The sequence below is a fragment of the Hemicordylus capensis genome, chromosome 17, assembly GCF_027244095.1.
Source record: "Hemicordylus capensis ecotype Gifberg chromosome 17, rHemCap1.1.pri, whole genome shotgun sequence".
Classification (NCBI taxonomy): domain Eukaryota; kingdom Metazoa; phylum Chordata; class Lepidosauria; order Squamata; family Cordylidae; genus Hemicordylus; species Hemicordylus capensis.
Genome location: NC_069673.1, coordinates 11829281 through 11847208, shown reverse-complemented (window position 1 = coordinate 11847208; position 17928 = coordinate 11829281). Strand labels below are relative to the sequence as shown.

Genomic DNA, 17928 nt, shown 5'->3' with positions numbered 1-17928 from the left:
CAGCCGCCAAGGTCTGTTGAGTGCGCTGCTGAGCACTCATTGTCTCTCCCTGGGGGTGGGGAGAGACAAAGTTTGCACACACACACACACACCGGCCTTTGGTGGCTGTGAATTCTCTCTGGTGCAAGTGGCAATCCTAAATGGAGTTGACCACTTTGAGGGGCTCATGGTGGGTTATTTAAATTTCGCTTGCATTGATTTCTCACTAAACCAGTACTTGCATATACTGTACAATCCAAATAAACCAGTGTATTGGCAGTAAAAATGGGATACAAGCCATTTAAAATAAACCTAGATCTTTGGGCATTGGGCATTTCTGGAAGGGAAGGCTTCCTTTGGTTCCATGCCAGGAGAAGTGGGCCCAGACAAGTTAAGTGCAGTTAAATCATGGGAGGGATGCTTAATTAATGGCAGGTGGTCAAACTGAGAAGGCATTTTCTTGATCTTAATCAATAGATTGTGCTCTAATCAAACAAGAAAAATACCAGGAAGAGCATTTTATTAGATTAATTAGTGATTCACAAGAGAAGATGAATCAGTAGAGATTTACCCACAAGGGAAGATGAATCAGAAGCATATTTTTTTTTAAATGAAGAGATTCTGGTCCCAAAATGAAAGGCAGATTTACACATGTATGCTTACAACATATACTCGAGGGCATACAGACCAGCATACAGAATCCTCAAGCAACCTTCAGGTCACCCAATGATGGGCACACTTCCCAATTTCATCAAATGTTTTTTTTTAATCTCATTGGGTGAGGAGGCCGAGTTTCAGCCGATTCTTTCACCGGATTCAGTTCAGGACCGAATTACAATATGGCAGCTGTGTGTCCATCCATAGCAACTTACCCATTTCCTGACATAGCAATAGCAATAGCACTTACATTTATATACCGCTCTATAGCCGGAGCTCTCTAAGTGGTTTACAATGATTTAGCATATTGCCCCCAACATTCTGGGTACTCATTTTACCGACCTCGGAAGGATGGAAGGCTGAGTCAACCTTGAGCCCCTGGTCAGGATCGATCTTGCAACCTTCTGGTTACAGGGCAGCAGTTTTACCACTGCGCCACCAGGGACATGACAATATTGTCTGCTGTTTGTGGGAGTAAGTGTCGTGGAATGGTGTGCTGATGTGTGTTTATTTAATCACACGTCAGGATGTTATGATATGGGTAAAAGTAAAGTTGTGCTGTTGAGTCGGAGTCGACTCCTGGTGACTACAGAGTCCTGTGGTTGACTTTGGTAGAATACAGGAGGGGTTGACCATTGCCTCCTCCCGTGCAGTATGAGATGATGCCTTTCAGCATCTTCCTAGATCGCTGCTGTCCGATAGAGGTGTTTCCCATAGTCTGGGGAACACACCAGCAGGGATTCGAACCGGCAACCTCTGGCTTGCTAGGCAAGTCATTTCCCCACTGCACCATTAGGTGGCTTTATGACATGGGTACAATGCACTAAATATGGCCTGGGCATGGGGTGCGGGGAGGGAATAGACATGCAGCTATCGTCTTCAGTGGTTGCTGCATTTTTGTGAAACATCCAGCTCCAGCTGGCAATTAATCCTGACAGGCAGCCTTTTCCGAGTTCCCTGCGTCCATGCAGTCCAATATAATTAGTCAATGTAAAGCGTTCCAATTTGCATTGTGTGTTCACATCTAATAAAGTGGCACGGCTGCTCCTCGAGCGAGATCGTAGCTGCAGTGAGCGGCAGAGGCAGGGACGAAGCCGGCAGAGGCTCCCCCTCGGTCTGCCCTGGGCTGCAGTTTCTCACTCGCATTAAATCTGCGCTGAATTGGTATCTCCCTAGGTCTTCCAGAGGCGTGAAGATGGCTCTGTGAATTTCTTCCGTGGATGGGAAGCTTACCGGGATGGATTTGGGAAACTCACTGGAGAACACTGGCTGGGTATGCCCAGATTTTGTCAATAGCATTTCATTGTTGACGGTCTGTTCTTTGTTGACGGTCTGTTCATTGTTGACGGTCTGTCGGTCTGTTCTAGAGGAGCTACTCGCTACTCTACTGGTTTAAAAGCCGCGGTGGCAAGCTTGGTGAAAATATACTCGAAAAACATAAACCTACAATATAGGAGAAAAAATTTAATATACTTAATAATACGGTCAACCGTGCAAAATACAGCAGGTTCAGTATGGCATGTTGCCTTCATATTCATGCCGAGCCTTGAAGAGTGATAATGCTAGCAACCCGTGAGTTAAACGGGGGGCAAGGATTTGCCCAGCGGTAGTGGCCAGAACAGAGGGACTGTTCTCGGTTAAATTAGGATCGCGGAGTGTTTGCTGCCTGCCTCCAGCACAACAGGAAAAAAACCCCCACTGAGAACTTCACTAGTCTTAACAAATGTCTTATCACCCCTTGAAATTCCTCAGACATTTCAGCCCTTGGAATTTCGGCCCCTCAGAAATCGCCTCAAATGTCACACAAAAGAACGCTGGCTTACCGTGAAGGGTTCTTTCCCCCTGTGTCTGGAGCTCATCAGATAGGGGTGTGCACTGAGCATGCTTGAGACAGGGCTGGATCACATGAGGCTAATTCCTTGCCACCGGAGGCGCCATAGCCCCAGTTCCGGGAGTGTTGCAAAGAGTTCTGCACGTGTATTTTATTTATTACATTTATAAGCCGCCCCATCCAGAGGCTCTGGGTGGTGTACAACCACTTTAAAAAGACATAAGAACACACAACTCAAAACACAATGCTAAAAACAATGTAAAAACAACCCCTGCTTCGTGTGATTTAGTTTCCTCATAGCGCCCACGCTGGGCGTGGGATTCAGGAAGGGGGAGATTGGTTTCTAGCCAAGTATGTAACTTCCAAGACAAACCTTTACAAGCTGTTGGACTCAAGAAATTGAGTTGGTCTCAAGAAATTCTTCATGGGGCTTGGTTCTTCTCATGCACATTTGCTCTGTGTGTGTGTGTGTCTCAGGATATCTAGTCCAGGATATCTAGGGATAACCTCCGAGAGAAACTTTCCTATTCACCTCAGCACTGATGCTAAAAGAAGAGGACTTTGTGGCTGACTCTCTCCCCGTTTCCATTCCAGGGCTGAAGCGAATCCATGCCTTGACTACACAAGCCAGCTATGAGCTACGCATTGACCTGGAAGACTTTGATAATGGCACCGCTTATGCGCATTATGGAAGCTTTTCTGTGGGTTTGTTCTCCGTTGACCCTGAAGAAGATGGCTACCCAGTCGCCATTGCAGACTATTCTGGGACAGCGGGTATGTGTCTGGGGTGTGTGTGTGTGTGTGTGTGTGTGTGTGTGTGTGTGTGCGCGCATATGATGAAGTGTCAGATAAATGTTGTATTCCCCTTCATGATACTCTGAAGGAGAAGAGGGTCCTGTGCTGTGTATCCCACCCAGAGCAGCACCAGTGCGAATAGCGTTGAAACGATTTGGGCTGTCAGAATGGCAAATTTCCACTTCAAAACATCCATTCAGAATTGAAATTTCATGTCAGAAATTGACATTTCACCGCACGGTCAGAATGTTTTGAGTTGGAACATCCAATTTGCAATGAAGAATTGGGGTCCCAGCAGTCAGTGACTCGCTCAGAAGCAACATTTAACTTTTTGGGACATAAAACTATTTTATTTTGTAGAACTGCAGAACACTTAAAAAAAAAAAAAAACGAGCCTCACTTTATTCTTTAAAAACAGCCTGGTCTTTTTGACCTTCCTTCATTTTGTTACCAAATATTGACAGTTCTTTAGACACACCTGTGAAGGACTCAAGAGCTTAAACAAGACCTAGGACCCAAACCGGACTCCAGATCTGTCTTTCGGCTCAGAAGGAGAGAGGGGCGTTGGGTTCATAAGAACTCGGAGTCTGACCTTCTGATGTTGATTGGTCAACAAGAGTTCCAGCAAGTGGTTTCATGATGTCTTGACAACATCATGCCTACATTCCTGACTCTTTCTCTAAAGAGCACCCCATGATCCTGAGAGAACTTCACCACATTGCACTGCACATGGTCAGCATTCAGGAAAGACAGCTGAGGACGAAGCTGTCATTCTATCGCCATTCAACACACTTTGGGAAACAAGAAGCAACAGGATCAGCAATAGAGCCAGTGTGGTGCAGTGGTTAGAGTGCTGGACTAGGACCGGGGAGACCCGAGTTCAAATCCCCATTCAGCCATGAGACTAGCTGGGTGGCTCTGGGCCAGTCACTTCTCTCTCCGCCTAACCTACTTCACAGGGTTGTTGTTGTGAGGAGAAACTTAAGTATGTAGTACACCGCTCTGGGCTTCTTGGAGGAAGAGCGGGATATAAAACGTAAATAAATAAATAAATAAATGAAGTAGCACCATGTCAGAAATAATTCTGGGGGGAATGACTGCAGAAAATTTTGCTGCAAATTCCTCTTATGCAAAGCCACATATTTTGCTATCAAATACTAGAAATACTACCAAATACTCCGGACGTAAGATTTTCCTCAAGCCCAGGGGCGTAACTATAATAGGGCAAGGGGAGACCATTGTCTGGGGGCCCACTGCCTTGGGGGGCCCCCAGAGGCAAGTCACATGACTGACTCCCCCAGCCGCACACCCGCCCGGGTTTCCTTCAGTTGTATTTATCCTCCGAAATTGATATGAGTGTTAAGACCTGGAGCTACCAGAACAGCATGTCTTTCTCGAGTACCATTAAAGGACTTGCATCGTCCACAATTATCAAAACCTTTAAAAAAATAATTTAGGATGATGTTCTGTTGTCTCTGGGCCCACTCCAACCTTGCTACGCCCCTGAGTTACGTGAAATGCAAGCCAATGCTAGGTGACCTCCAGACGGCATGGCTCTGAATAACCACTTGCAGAGGAGCAGTGGTGACAGAGGGGACTGTTGTCAAGCCCTGCTTGTGGGCTTCCCAGAGTCATCTGGTTGGCTACTTTCGGAAACAGGATACAGCCACTCCCCAAGTTACAATAATCCGATTTACGAACACCCGTAGATATGAGCAAAGCTCCTTGACATATTACGTTAAGGACTCCCCACTTACAAACTCACACAATAAGTCATCGCTCTTGGGAATTGTGTGTGTTCGGAGTTATGAACATCCAACTCACAAATGGACTTTTCGAACACATTGGTAAGTGGGGACTCGCTCTCTTGGACCAGATGCGCCTTGGGCTGATCCAGCGGGTGGTTCTCCGTTTCTGTCAAATCTGCTACTGCAAAACATCTTGGGATGGTAAATGCTAAAGTGGATATTCCAAGGAGGTTTGTACGTCACATTCAAATGTTTGGGAGCAAATGTACTCCGCTTGTGCTGAGCTGGACTCTCGCCTTGGCCATAATTTGGAACAAAATTGGGGGAGGATATGGGGCATGAATTCCCTCCCAAACAAAGCCACAACTTTTCCTTTTAATTCTGTGGTTGTCCACAGACATCATAGCCACAGAAGGTGTGGCACGGCTATCCCCGGAGGGCCCAGGCCTTCGGATGATTCTTCTTACGCTGTGCTGTGGCAGTGCTCAGGCATCGCTTGAGGAATAGGACAGGGCTGCCCGAGAGATGTGGAGTCCCCCAATTCCTGCTCTCCAAGCCTATGCTGTGTGGGCTGGAAGAGAGGCGAAAGTGCCGTCCTCCCTTGCCCTTGGCCTCTGTGCAAGAGGTGAACTTGTCCTTCTTTTGAGGTACCCTGTCCAACCTTCAAAAGGAGGACAAGTTCACCTCTTGCAGACAGCTGCAGAGCCTGCGGATAAGGTTGTGAAGCGAGGGCTAAAGCCTCAGCTCCAGTCCATAGGAGTTGTTTTGGTTAACTAAGAGTTGGATTCACCATTCACCATTTAAAACCAGATCTATTAGGGGGGGCCCTCATGATTTTTTGTTGTTCCTATTACAGGGGACTCTTTCCTGAAACACAACGGCATGAAGTTCACCACCAAAGACCTGGACAACGACCATTCGGAGAACAACTGTGCTGCTTTCTACCACGGTGCCTGGTGGTATCGCAATTGCCACACCTCTAACCTGAACGGGCAGTACCTCAAGGGGCACCACAGCTCCTATGCGGATGGCATCGAGTGGTCCTCATGGACGGGCTGGCAGTACTCCCTCAAATTCACGGAGATGAAGATCCGACCTCTCCGCGACGAAAACTAGCCATCTCGTCACCTGATCCCCCACCTGCCTCTGGTAGGGTCGTTTTGTCTGAGTCTGGGGGCAACAGGAACAGAAAGGTCCCCCTCCCACCAACAATGTTCTTCTAATGCTAGTGTTTCCCTCTTTGTGCACAGTTGATTTCCGAACAAGGCGCGCTCTCTACCTCTTCCTCCGGTTTCCAAACACGGGTTGTCTTTTTCAGCCTATGACGATTCTACTGCATAAATGCAAGAACGAGAAGCAGAGAAGGATTTCCCAACGGTGCAAGGGGGATATGTTACCCGCTCATCCCATTGTTAAATGGAAGAGATGGTTTGAGATCCAAAGTCAGCCAGTCCTTGGAATGTTTGTGTTGTGCACTGGTCCAAGCTCATCCAATACCTTCGATGCTGACCCACCCCACCCCACACATTGCAGCAAAGTCATTGGCTGCAAATCCCTGCAGAGACCCACCGAGGAGAGTTTCAGCACAAGGCCAGGGGCAGGGGGGATGTGATAAAACACCAAGGAAGGCAGCCTGATACTGGCATTCAGAAGATAACTCGGATCAGAAACAGTTGGAAGCCATGGCCAAGATGAAATTCCTGCTGGGAATTTTGCAGCACAGACCGATAGGAAGACATCCCTGTATTAATTGGAGCAAACGTGCTACGCTGTCAGAAGTGCGATGCCAAGGCTCGAGAAAACCCCAGCATTCTGATGCTGCAGAGATGAGCCACGGACAAATGCTGCACTGAAGGCAGAAATAGGATTGTCACATGGGAGGCAGAGCGTCCAACCTGATAGGCAAGAGAAGATCAACGCTGAGACGTGGCTGAGCTCCAGAATCTCCTCTCAGCCGAGCTAATTCTGAGCTGGCCTTGCTTGTCTGTGGCTCCTCCTGGAGCTGGGGGTTGAGGAGCAGGACACGGCATCTTCACGAGACGCTAAGCAGGCATCACACTGGAAGCGTCCAAGCAAGGACAGCCATGTGTTTTCAATGGCTTTGGGAGGAATTCATGTCGCATCTCAGTTCCCTGGTCCCTATATAGGGGCCCTTGGCTGAGGTAGAATATGAGACTGCAGCTTCCGAGGCTGATCCCAGAGCAGAATCAGTGCACGCTCCAGGAGTTGGGAAGCTTGAACACACACGCGGGACTCTCCCTTCAACCTCATATTCCAGCTCTTTCTCAGGTGCAACAAAAATGCACCTTTGCCTCAGCAATTGTGCCAGGTTGCCTGTGCAGTTGGATGAATGAGTTTCTCGAAGCTCTTTTCTGGATATGAATGACTTCTTTGATCCTAATGGCTGTGGATTATCAATAGTTCTCACACCCTTTCAGGTATTTCCACACACCAGATGCATGCCACAACTGCACATTTTGGGCTATGCAGGAAAACCAGTAATGTGGCCAAGTAAACACAAAGGTAGCTCAGTGTTCGAGTACATGCTTTTCCGGTCCCAGGTTCAATCCTTGGCGGCTCCAGTTAAAATAATCTCAGGTGGGAGAGCTGGGAGACTCCTGCCTGTCACAGTAGACCATGCTGGGCGAGGTGGACCCGTGGCTTACATGCAGTAAATGCACAGATTGTAGGGAGCGATAGAGAACATGCTTTATATGGAGAAGATCCTGCGCTCCGTTCCCAGCACGGAGCCTTTCGAAAGCTTTGCAGGAGTCAGTGCTACGGACCAACACAGTCATAATATCCACAACACTGTATACATCATGTCCTTTGTGAAGCAGTTCTGAGTGTCACTTAGGTTACCTTCTGTGTACCAGGTCAATGGCAGCTCCAGCATTCCGAAGTCAGATGATGGGAGGGAGGAGTGGGCAGGCGAAAGAAGAATAGTAGCACCCGGGTTGTTTTTTGGAGTTGGACTACAAACTTCCTCTCAAGCCAACTGGCAGCTGCTCAAGTTACACTGCTCGGGTTGCTGTCCTCCCATGGTGGTTCCTCACTTCAGGATCATGCTGCTGCTCTGCACTTGGGCTTTATAAATGAGCACGTATCCCTTGCAGAAGAATGAACTAGAACCAATGGATGGTCCTGTCAGCCCGTTTGGCAAAGGGGTGTGTGCGTGCGTGTGTTCGTTTGTGCATGCATGCACAACTCTAGATGTGTCTGGAAGAGCAAGTTTCCACTTTGTCTGCAGAGTACAGAGACTGTGACTTTCTCAATCAACTTGCTGAAGAGTATCTGACCCCAGCATTCTGTCTTCATTACGCCACAGACAGGAACCAACCAGCCATCTTTCCATGCCTCCTTTTTTGTGGTCTAGAGGACAGAAGGCCATGGACTCATTTCCATCCAAGATAAGCTTTGCCCCTTAAAGATTCTCCAAGCATCTCATTTCTTCCAATCCCATTAAGGTTTTGCAGAAGCAATCAAAGGAGGCTTATCATCTGTGGGTCGCTGCTAACGGCAGGAATTTCTCTCCGCCGGCTCCTTGGGTGCTATTGCACAAATGCCAGAAAAGGTAGCTGGGCAGAGAAGCTTCGAGAACAGCCTCCTTCCTCAAGGGACTCTCTTGGGCCCTTGCGACACATGGTGGAAAACAGGATTTCCAAAGAGGCTCTACGCGAATGCCACTAGACCATCTGCAGTGCCCAGCTTGCGAAGTGACTGCAGGTTCTTCTTGGCCCCCTGCCAGAGAGTTAGCAGTCCAAGCTGTTCCCCCTCAAGTCCCGATGTTTAGAAATGGGACAGTGGCCCAGGTTTGCTGTGGCTGATTTCCCCCCTCAGCATTTAGGGAACTGGCTTTGGCTCTGTTTAGCTGAGAAGATTGCTGAGAAGGTGAAGCAAAGAAGGGAAAGGGAAGCATTGATGGAGATGTTGACGATGGAATCTAGAGATTGCTCCCAGGTCCATCCTGCAAATAACAGGAGAAAAGCGTTCAATTTAAATGGCCATCAGATTTCTCCTGGGTGGCACAAGGTAATGCCGTCCTTGAGGTGAGACACAAAAACCACCTTGCCCCACGCCCCTGGTGGGGACCAGCCTCCTTTCAAATCCAGCCCTTGCAAGATTTGAACATGGCATGGGGGGCAGAGAGGAGGGAAGATTGCTAGCAGCCTTCTCTTTTTTTCCTTGTGCAAGTTTTGCAAGGAGTGTGAGGAGAGGTGCTCCTTAGAAAGCTTCCACCTCAAAGAGCTGCTCTAAAGGCAAGAATGGGAGAGATCTTGCTGATGCCCCAGTCATCTGCCGTCTGACGCCATTGCCTCACCATGCCTCATAAAAGGGCCGCCCCTGATTTGGAGGTTCCTGCTTCAGAGGACCAGCCAAAGAAGAAAAGCTGGGCAGGGGAGGAAGGCTAGGAGGAGTTTACATGATATGCAATATTTCTCACACGAGGCTGAGATAGGATTCTGGATAGGATTCTATGCCGCGACCAGATTTTGCCTCAAGCAAAATGTTGAGGCAAATTTGGAGGGGCCTGCTTGGATGATAAGACCAGAGAAATCCGATGGAAGCAGACTTTTTGTTTTGCCAAGACTAGCTTGGAATCCTGCTCATGTTAGAAACGCGCAGTGCTTAGAAACCATTTAAAAGGGAAGGACCCACACCTGATGGGTGGGCGTGTGTGTAAAAACCCAGCCCAGCCTGCTTTGTGCCAGACCCAAGTGCGTTAGAAGAGCCAAGATTCACCAGTCAGGAACTCAGTTCATTTCATCCCCCCTAACTTGCCAAATATAAAGAGAATATGCTTCCGATTAAGCTGGACTTTGGAAGTCCGTGGGGAGACATACAATGCCTGAGGTCTGAACGAGGACCCTTGTTGCCTAAGGGCCAAACCAAACTAGATGTAACAAAGGGTGTGTGTGTGTGTTTGAAACATAGGACTCCCCTCTTGCATGTATGCTTGGAGCAGCTGATGCGGTGTGTGGTGATGCATGCAGGGCCTCCAACACCTTCCTCCCAGCTGGGGGTTGGGGCATGGAAGTGACTTGAGTTGGGGCAAAAAGAGAGGGGTGCAGGAAGGGAAGCCAGCCCTGGGTCAGCTCATGCTGCTGCTGTGGTGTCAAGTGTAGCTTGGATCACCACTGCTTAACATGGTGATTCTTTCTATTTAGCAGGGGGAGAGTAACTGGCCCTCTCCACCCCCAGCACAATATCTCCAGTGACGGTTGCTGGTGTCTATCTTATGCTTTCTTTTTAGATTGTGAGCCCTTTGGGGACAGGGAGCCATCTTTATTTATTATTTCTCTATGTAAACCACTTTGGAAACTTTGGTTGCAAAGCGCTATATAGATATTTGTTGTTGAACATACATAAGGACAGCCCTGCTGGATCAGGCCCAAGGAGGCCCATCTAGTCCAGCATCCCGTTTCGCACAGTGGCCCACCAGATGCTGCTGGAAGCCACAGACAGGAGTTGAGGGCGTGCCCTCTGTCCTGCCATTGCCCCCCTGCAACTGGTACTCAGAGGCACCCTGCCCTTGAGGCTGGAGGTGGCCCACAGCCCTCTGACTAGTAGCCATTGATAGACCTCTCCTCCATGAAGTCATCCAAACCCCTCTTAAAGCCATCCAGGTTGTTGGCTGTCACCACATCCTGTGGCAGAGAGTTCCACAAGTGGATCACGCGTTGTGTGTTGTTGTTGTTGTTGATGATGATGCTCGCTCCAGGCCTAAGGAGCCAGCCACAGAGCACACCTCCTCCACATTAGAGAACAGGAGTGAGCTGCCAAGGGGTGGAAAAGCCAGAAGCCAAGACAAACCTGAAGGCTGGGAGGTGTAACACTCCAGGGAAATGTGGGGAGGGTAGAAGAGTGTTAGAGATGGAAGGGACCTGGGAGGTCCTCTAGTCCAACCCCCATTAGAACAGTATTATTATAATTATTACATTTTATTTGCTAGCTGCCCCATTCATTCATTCATTCATTCATTCGATTTCTATACCGCCCTTCCAAAAATGGCTCGGGACGGTTTACACAAAGATATAACAAACAAATAAGATGGAACCCTGTCCCCGAAGGGCTCACAATCTAAAAAGAAACATAAGATAGACACCAGCAGCAACAGTCACTGGAGGGAAACTGTGCTAGGGGTGGATAGGGCCAGTTACTCTCCCCCTGCTAAATCACCACATTAAAAGGTGCCTCTTTGCCAAGTTAGCAGGGGTAACAAGTTGTTCTCTGGGCGGCTCACGACACAGCATCAAGTAAAAACACATCACACACATGAAGTCACAACACATTGAAAGAAAGAAAGAAAAAATACACTTTTAAAAACTTTTTAAAAGTCTGTTTCAAAGATCAAATTTGAGCTCCCACTGAAATAAGACTGTTTTGATGCTCTGCTCAAGACAGAACTTCTGCACCAATTAGACGTTCTCCTCTCACTCCACCATGGGAAGCCCTGTGCAAGCACAACCAGTTAAGGTAGGGAGGTTATCTTAGGAAAATGAGGCCGTTGCAGAATTCAAGCGCCTTCAAATTCCACCCTCTTTGTCTAATTAAGTTATCCGGCTTGTGCTCCTGCCCACACAACACCTGCAATCATTCGCAAACAGACGTTTCTCGCCGATATCGAAAATCCAGGGGTTTTGCTGAACCTTATCTGACTTCCGGTCAATGCATTTGTAGGCCTGGCATTTCTATGCATCTCAGGGGATGGCGCAGGAGACAGAGGGAAATCAGGAGGCTGTCTTTTTTTATATGTTCTATATAATTCACTGGGATGACTTGTAAATAGTTTTTATAGTGTTTGCCTTTGTGATGGAAGGGAACTCAGATCAAGCCTATCTAACTGGACGGTGAAAAGGGAGGGAGATGGAATCCAGATTTGCAAACGAGGATTAGTTCCTTGAGTGGGGTGTGCCCATCTCTTTTGTCAGGCTAAGATTATTTCTGCCATGAAAAGGATCGAAAGAAACCTGGCCAGTTAAGGGAGACGAGGACAAGAGAGATGGTTGCATGCTGAAGATTTCAGTGGAGTCCCAGTCCAGAGAATATTGTGGTACTTCCCAATGCAATCAATGGAAAATGCTAATTGAAATTGATTGAAGCTCAGTCTTTGTAATGGGACTTAAGTGTGACTTACTGTTCAGGCCTAGATGAAATTTCTTTCCTCAGCAGTTTACAGGGTAAGGTTGGACAGGTGTCCGGTGGGGATCCTTCAAGATGATGATGCCCTTCCTTTAACACAGACTCTAGAGTAAAACTCAGCAAATGCTGTCCTTCTAACTGTCAGTGCAGGTTGAAAGAGGGAAATGTGGCATTCAATACAGGTCTTAATAGCAGAATACTGGGGTCTGAGTCCTGGCCCAGCAATAGCGGCCAAACCATGGACAACCTCATTCCCCTGGCCACGTCATCACTTCTATTACGAGGGATGTCCTCGAGGAAAGGAATTTGTTTTGTTTTTACGTTTATATCCTGCTCTTCCTCCCAAGAGTCCAAGCAGTGTGCATGGCTATGTTTCTCCTTACAACAACCCTGTGAGGCGGGGCCTGACAGATTCCGCCCCCTTTGAGAGAGTAGCCAGGTCTACTGATTTCCAGTGGCCAGGTCCAAGAAAGAAAACTGGCCAGGTCTACCTGCCAAATGAAGGAGCCCCTGGGTAGACCTGACCTATCCACTCAGCAGGCAGAGAGTGGTGTGAACTCTGCATTTTTATTTATTTATTTATTTATTTATTTATTTATTTATTTATTTATTTATTTATTTTTGAGGCCGTGGGAAGCAGATCTTCATTTCTCAAGTTTGAAGTATGGTAGCCTTCTCCTCCTTCTCAAAACTAATCAGGGTTCTAGAGGCTCCATGGGATCACTCCGTTCAGGATTATGATCCGAGATCTTAGGGGCTGGTCTTGTAGTAGCATGAATTGTCCCCTTTGCTAAGCAGGGTACACCCTGGCTTGCATTTGAATGGGTATGTGAGCACTGCCTGCTGCAAGACCCTTAGGGGGAAGGGCATGGGATGGTAGCTCAGTGCAGAGCATCTGCTTTGCATGCAGAAGGTCCCAGGTTCCCTCCCTGGCAGCATCTCCAAGATAGGGCTGGGAGAGAGACTCCTGCCTGGAACCTTGGATCGCTGCTGCCAGTCTGGGTAGACAATACTGAGCTAGCTGGACCAAGGGTCTGACTCAGTAGAAGGCAGTTTCCTATGTTCCGACAAAATTCTTGCCTGACCACATCCCTCTGGGTGTCCTATGTTCACAAGAAAACAGGTGATATAGTTTTGAGATGGAGAGAAGGAGACAGGGGGAAATATCCTGGCAGCAGGTGAGAACTGTTGCATTGAAAGCTCCGACGTGCTCCAAGCTGATCCTTTTGGGTTAGATGCTGTGCTGAGGAGACAGTTCCCTGATGCTGGTCTGACCAATGAGTTTTTCCAGTCATCTGTATTTCACCTGCTGTATGACCTTTGCCAATAAACAATGACCAGTAGTGAAACAACAGAGTAGGAACTTGCCAATTCTGTCTGTCTTCCATGGATTTGGAAGAAGAACAAGGGAGGGGAATATCCGTGTCTGAATGACTGGACAGATCACATGTCGTATGTCAGTCCAGTGAAGTAGATATAGTGTGTGACTGGTAATGTGGACTTAAAAACTTAATAAAAAGGAACTCGTGATCTCTCGTGGTCTCCAAGCCTCCCTTATTTTGAGATTCACTCCTCCTTCGGCCATCCCTAGGCAACGAAATTAGTGGCCAGGGAAGAAAGGCATGGCCGCCCCTTCACAGGTTGATCGCTTGCTGGTGGTCTCGAGTTCAAACCCTGCCACCTCCAGGTAGGTAAGAGGGAGGAAACTCTCTGCATCCCTGGAAAGCTGCTGCCAATGCAGTGTGGAGGACCCTGGCTGGTAAACATTCAGCAGTGCGTCATCTCTTAAGATTAATGGTGTCACCTACTTGGCCACTCTGCCCTTCAATGAATTTGACATAAAACAGGACTCGAGTCCTGTCATCAGGACATGGGCATGGCCTGGTAGAAGCACTCGCCTCTGCTCAGTGAAATTTCAGTCGATCTGGAGGAGTCCAGCTCTGAACATCTGCAGGCATCTCAAAAGCAGTTAAATCATGTTAGCAAAAACTGATCCAAGAGTTTCCCACTACAAAGTTGCCAGATGATCTCTCTCGTTTTAAGCAATGCCTTCGAGCATGCCACAATGCCACATTTATGTCTACATGTTGAGGAAAAGTGGGATTCAGTTGGTTACTGGGCCCTGAACTGCCTGAAGGAGTGTCTCATCTGAGCCTGTTTGCATCCTGCAGGCATCTGGGGAGGCCCTCCTGTATGTTCTGCCTTTGTTAGATGGATGTTTGGCAGGCATATCTGGGAGGACTTGCTCCTTCCACAGGCTGCGGAACTGCCTGCCTCATGAGGCTCATCTCGCACCTATAGTTCCCTGCTTCTGGTGATGGTAAAAACCCACCTTTCAAAAATATAATTGGCATGAATTTATGTGCCATTTTAGTGGATGCTGCCTTCTGTTTCCTTTTTTTGTTTCAGATCCTGTCCTTTAACTTTTGATGCCCACTCTGGGGCAAGGGGTGGGCTCCTCCTCACCACACTCGCTCCGCAACCACCTCTTGCTTCATTCACAAAACCACAAAAGCAACCCTCCCACTTCCCTCATTCAGGGTCCATCACGCACCATGATGGCGCTGATCCCTGGCCAGGAAGGACACAAACAGCGAGACAAACACGAAGCATGCGCTGCTCATCGGGCGGTAGCCCTTTGCCCATCACGGCAGCAAAGAGCAATCCAATCAGACCCAGGTTTCCCCGGACTGTGGCAACCGCAAAGGGATCCTAGCTTCTGGAATGCACTCCAATCAGCGCCCCGAGATGGAGGGGAGAGTAAGCAGTAATGAGGGGTCTTATTTAAGGAAGGGGACACACACAGGCGCCTCATTCGCATCCGTCCTCTCTCACACACACAGGAGAGACACACCCGGGAGGCCGGAGCAAAGTAAGTACTGGGTGGCTTTGGCTTTCACTTGGTTTTCCATGAGCGATGCGTTCTTTGGGGTTTTTTCATTCATGCAAAGGGCGGCATTGGTGGTGGACAGAGGCGTAGCCACCGTTGGGGGGGGGAGGCAAATGCCTAGGGGCTGCAGGTGTCCAGGGGCTGGATGCTGCCCACCCCCCCACGGAGGCCATATCCAAGCTTCCCAAATCCAGGTGGCCTAGTTTGCATATTATGCAAAATAGGCAACAACTATTTTGCATTTTTATTTATTTACCTGACAGATTTGTATACCTTCCCCTCCTCCTCTGCCCGCCCATGTGATTGGACCCAGAGTAAAATCCTGGCAGGGCATTTGAAATCCATGTACATTGGGGTGGAATTCAACAGCCAGAGGGAGAAGGAAGCCAAAATCGGGGGGCTACCCAAAATTCCAGGGGATGTGGCACGGCTACCCCCTCCGCTCAGCCTTACTTGTCCCTTTAGCTAAGCAGGGTCCACCTTGGTTGCATATGAATGGGAGACTGGAAGTGTGAGCAGTGGAAGAGATTCCCCTCAGGGGACGGAGCCGCTCTGGGAAGAGCAGAAGGTTCCAAACTCCCTCCCTTGCAGCATCTCCAAGACAGGGCTGAGAGAGACTCCTGCCTGCAACCTTGGAGAAGCCGCTGCCAGTCTGTGAAGACAATGCTGAGCTAGATAGACCAATGGTCTGACTCCGTATATGGCAGCTTCCTATGTTGCTAGCTAAGGGGACAAGCCATGCTTGCTACCACAAGACCAGCTCTCCTCTCCTAGACCAGCTCTCTTTCTCCACGGCTTAGTGAACACTGACCTACCCGGTTGGTTCTGTTCAGTTTAGAACCAAGGAGATCAGAGCCATCCTGTCAATTACATCTTGCCAAGAAACATGGAGGTGCCTGTTACTGCACTTCGAAGGCCACGTAGTAAGTGGGGGCGTTGGGGGGGTTGAAGCAGCAAGTGTAACGGTAGCAAGCATGATTTGTCCCCTTTGCTCAGCAGGGTTTGCATTTGGATGCGTGACCACATAGGCTTGGTCTCATGATCAAGAAGTCTATTCAGAGCTGTGTGCACCCCTGTTGGCCAACTCTGTGTCGGTTACACAATCCATTACCGAGGACAGGTAGGAGGTGGGAAGGTAGACAGGTAGGAAGAGGGAAGTGATTGTTTGCTAAGCCCCAGCTGCACAGGGTGGTTTTTCCTCCTACGTTGCTCCGAAGCTGGGGATGGAATCTGGGTAGGATATGCTTGTCCTACCCAGCTTGGGCTTGGCTGTAAGATATTTCTCTTAGGGACTGTAGCTCAGTGAAAGCATCTGCTTTGCATGCAGAAGGCTCCAGGTTCAATCCTTGGCAGCATCTCCTGGTAGGGCTGGGTAAGATGAGCCTGCAACCTTAGAGAAGCCGCTGCCAGTCTGTGCAGACAATACTGAGCTAGATGGACCAAGGCTCGGACTCAGTAGAAAGCAGCTTCCTAGGTTTCTATAGGCCACAACCCTAAGCACTGCATGCCCTGCCACAAAAATGACAAAGAGTCTTGTGGTCCATGTTCCCTCTAACAGGGATTCCCAGATGTTGTTGATTACAGTTCCCAGAATCCCCAGCTGCGATGGCTTTTGCTTGGAGATTCTGGGCGTTGTAGACAGCAACATCTGGAGATCCCTGTTAGAGGGAACATGGCTTTGTGATGCCATCCAAATTAATGCAATTTTTGGAGCACACGGGCTTTAGACTACTTCACAGGTCTAGGGATGGCCGACGGACCACCCTAGACAACAGGTGATTATTGATTTGATTCCCGGTGTCCAGATGAAGGTCTCCTGCTCTTTCTCCTGCTTCCTCCTGCTGAGCCTGGGCGCCTGCTCCCCTCCGAGATATTCCAGGGAAGATGCCGAAGCAGCAGAGGAGCGGCAGCCCCCCTGGCTCTGGGTGATGGAAGCCCTGAAACTGAGGCGCTCAGCCGTCGACCTCCAGGGCCTCCCCAGCACAGCCAGAGAGCCCCAGGGCTTTGGGAAGGAGCAAACTGGGACCCGATTCCGGTTCGGGAGGCAGCAAGGAGGCCAGAGAGATGGAAACGAAGCCATCAACTTCCTGCCGGAGGAGGCGGACAGGGAGCAGTGGAACGACATCTTAGGGAGTCTTGCGGAAGAGTTGAACGGCTACCACAGGAAGAAAGGAGGGTTCCGCTTCCGCTTTGGAAGGAGGCGGCGAGTTGCATGTTTCTGAAGACGCCCCTGTACATTCTCCGCCACATCTGCAGGAGGCCCAGCAAGGTGCAGCCCCTCTTCTGCCTGAGGCCTGTGCAGCTCTCCTCTTTGAGATCTTCATCCTTTTCCATGGAAGGAAGAAGATGACCTCCGATACTCCCCCCACCATCTTCTGCACAAGTCGTTTGGATTGGGTACCTCAGGCCGCTTTGGACAAAATCCCTTAACCAGATCCACACATGGATGGGAGAAGAGTCCACTGGAACTTGTTGAACACCTGGAATGTTTTTCTGGGATGATCTTCTGCGCTCGGAAGCAGTCAAGCCCAGAGGCCTTGGTGAGAACTGGGCGACCAGTTCTGATGCCACCTTTCCCCAGGTGTATTATTTTATATTATCTTTAAATTTATGCTAATACTTACACGCCACCTTTTAATTAAAAATAGCCTCAAAGCAGCTACTGTCATACTAAACGTTAACATGCCATTGATTTAAAATGTCAAACCCATACTCACAAATGGGTGGCATGCTGTTGGTCCAATCGACAAAGAGGCACCTGAGTAAAGCGATCTTTAGTTGCCTCCCCAAGGCAGGGGAAGGAATGGCGCTCTTTATTGGAAGGCAACTCCTTGTCCGGGGCCAAGTGTCCCTTGCGCATGAGCCTCGGGCCTTTGAAGGTGTTG

The 17928-nt window shown here is 48.9% G+C and overlaps 2 protein-coding genes across 2 annotated transcripts in view; both read left to right on the top strand.

The window, feature by feature from the left end:
- FIBCD1 (fibrinogen C domain containing 1) overlaps positions 1-13688 on the top strand; it is a 53327-nt gene extending 39639 nt beyond the window's left edge. The window contains exons 5-7 of the mRNA XM_053282620.1: positions 1813-1909; positions 3062-3241; positions 5867-13688. Of these exons, the coding sequence (XP_053138595.1) occupies positions 1813-1909; positions 3062-3241; positions 5867-6126 (537 nt within the window). The 3' untranslated portion in view covers positions 6127-13688. The remainder of the gene's footprint in view (positions 1-1812; positions 1910-3061; positions 3242-5866) is intronic.
- A 3160-nt stretch (positions 13689-16848) lies between these two features.
- QRFP (pyroglutamylated RFamide peptide) lies at positions 16849-17265 on the top strand. The gene has a single exon (XM_053282516.1). It carries the CDS (start codon positions 16849-16851, stop codon positions 17263-17265), a length of 417 nt encoding a protein of 138 aa, XP_053138491.1.
- The last annotated feature ends 663 nt before the right edge of the window (positions 17266-17928 follow it).

Excerpts from the sequence above, each read along its gene's own strand:
- QRFP (XM_053282516.1), top strand. The coding sequence starts at position 16,849 with ATGAAGGTCTCCTGCTCTTTCTCCTGCTTCCTCCTGCTGAGCCTGGGC.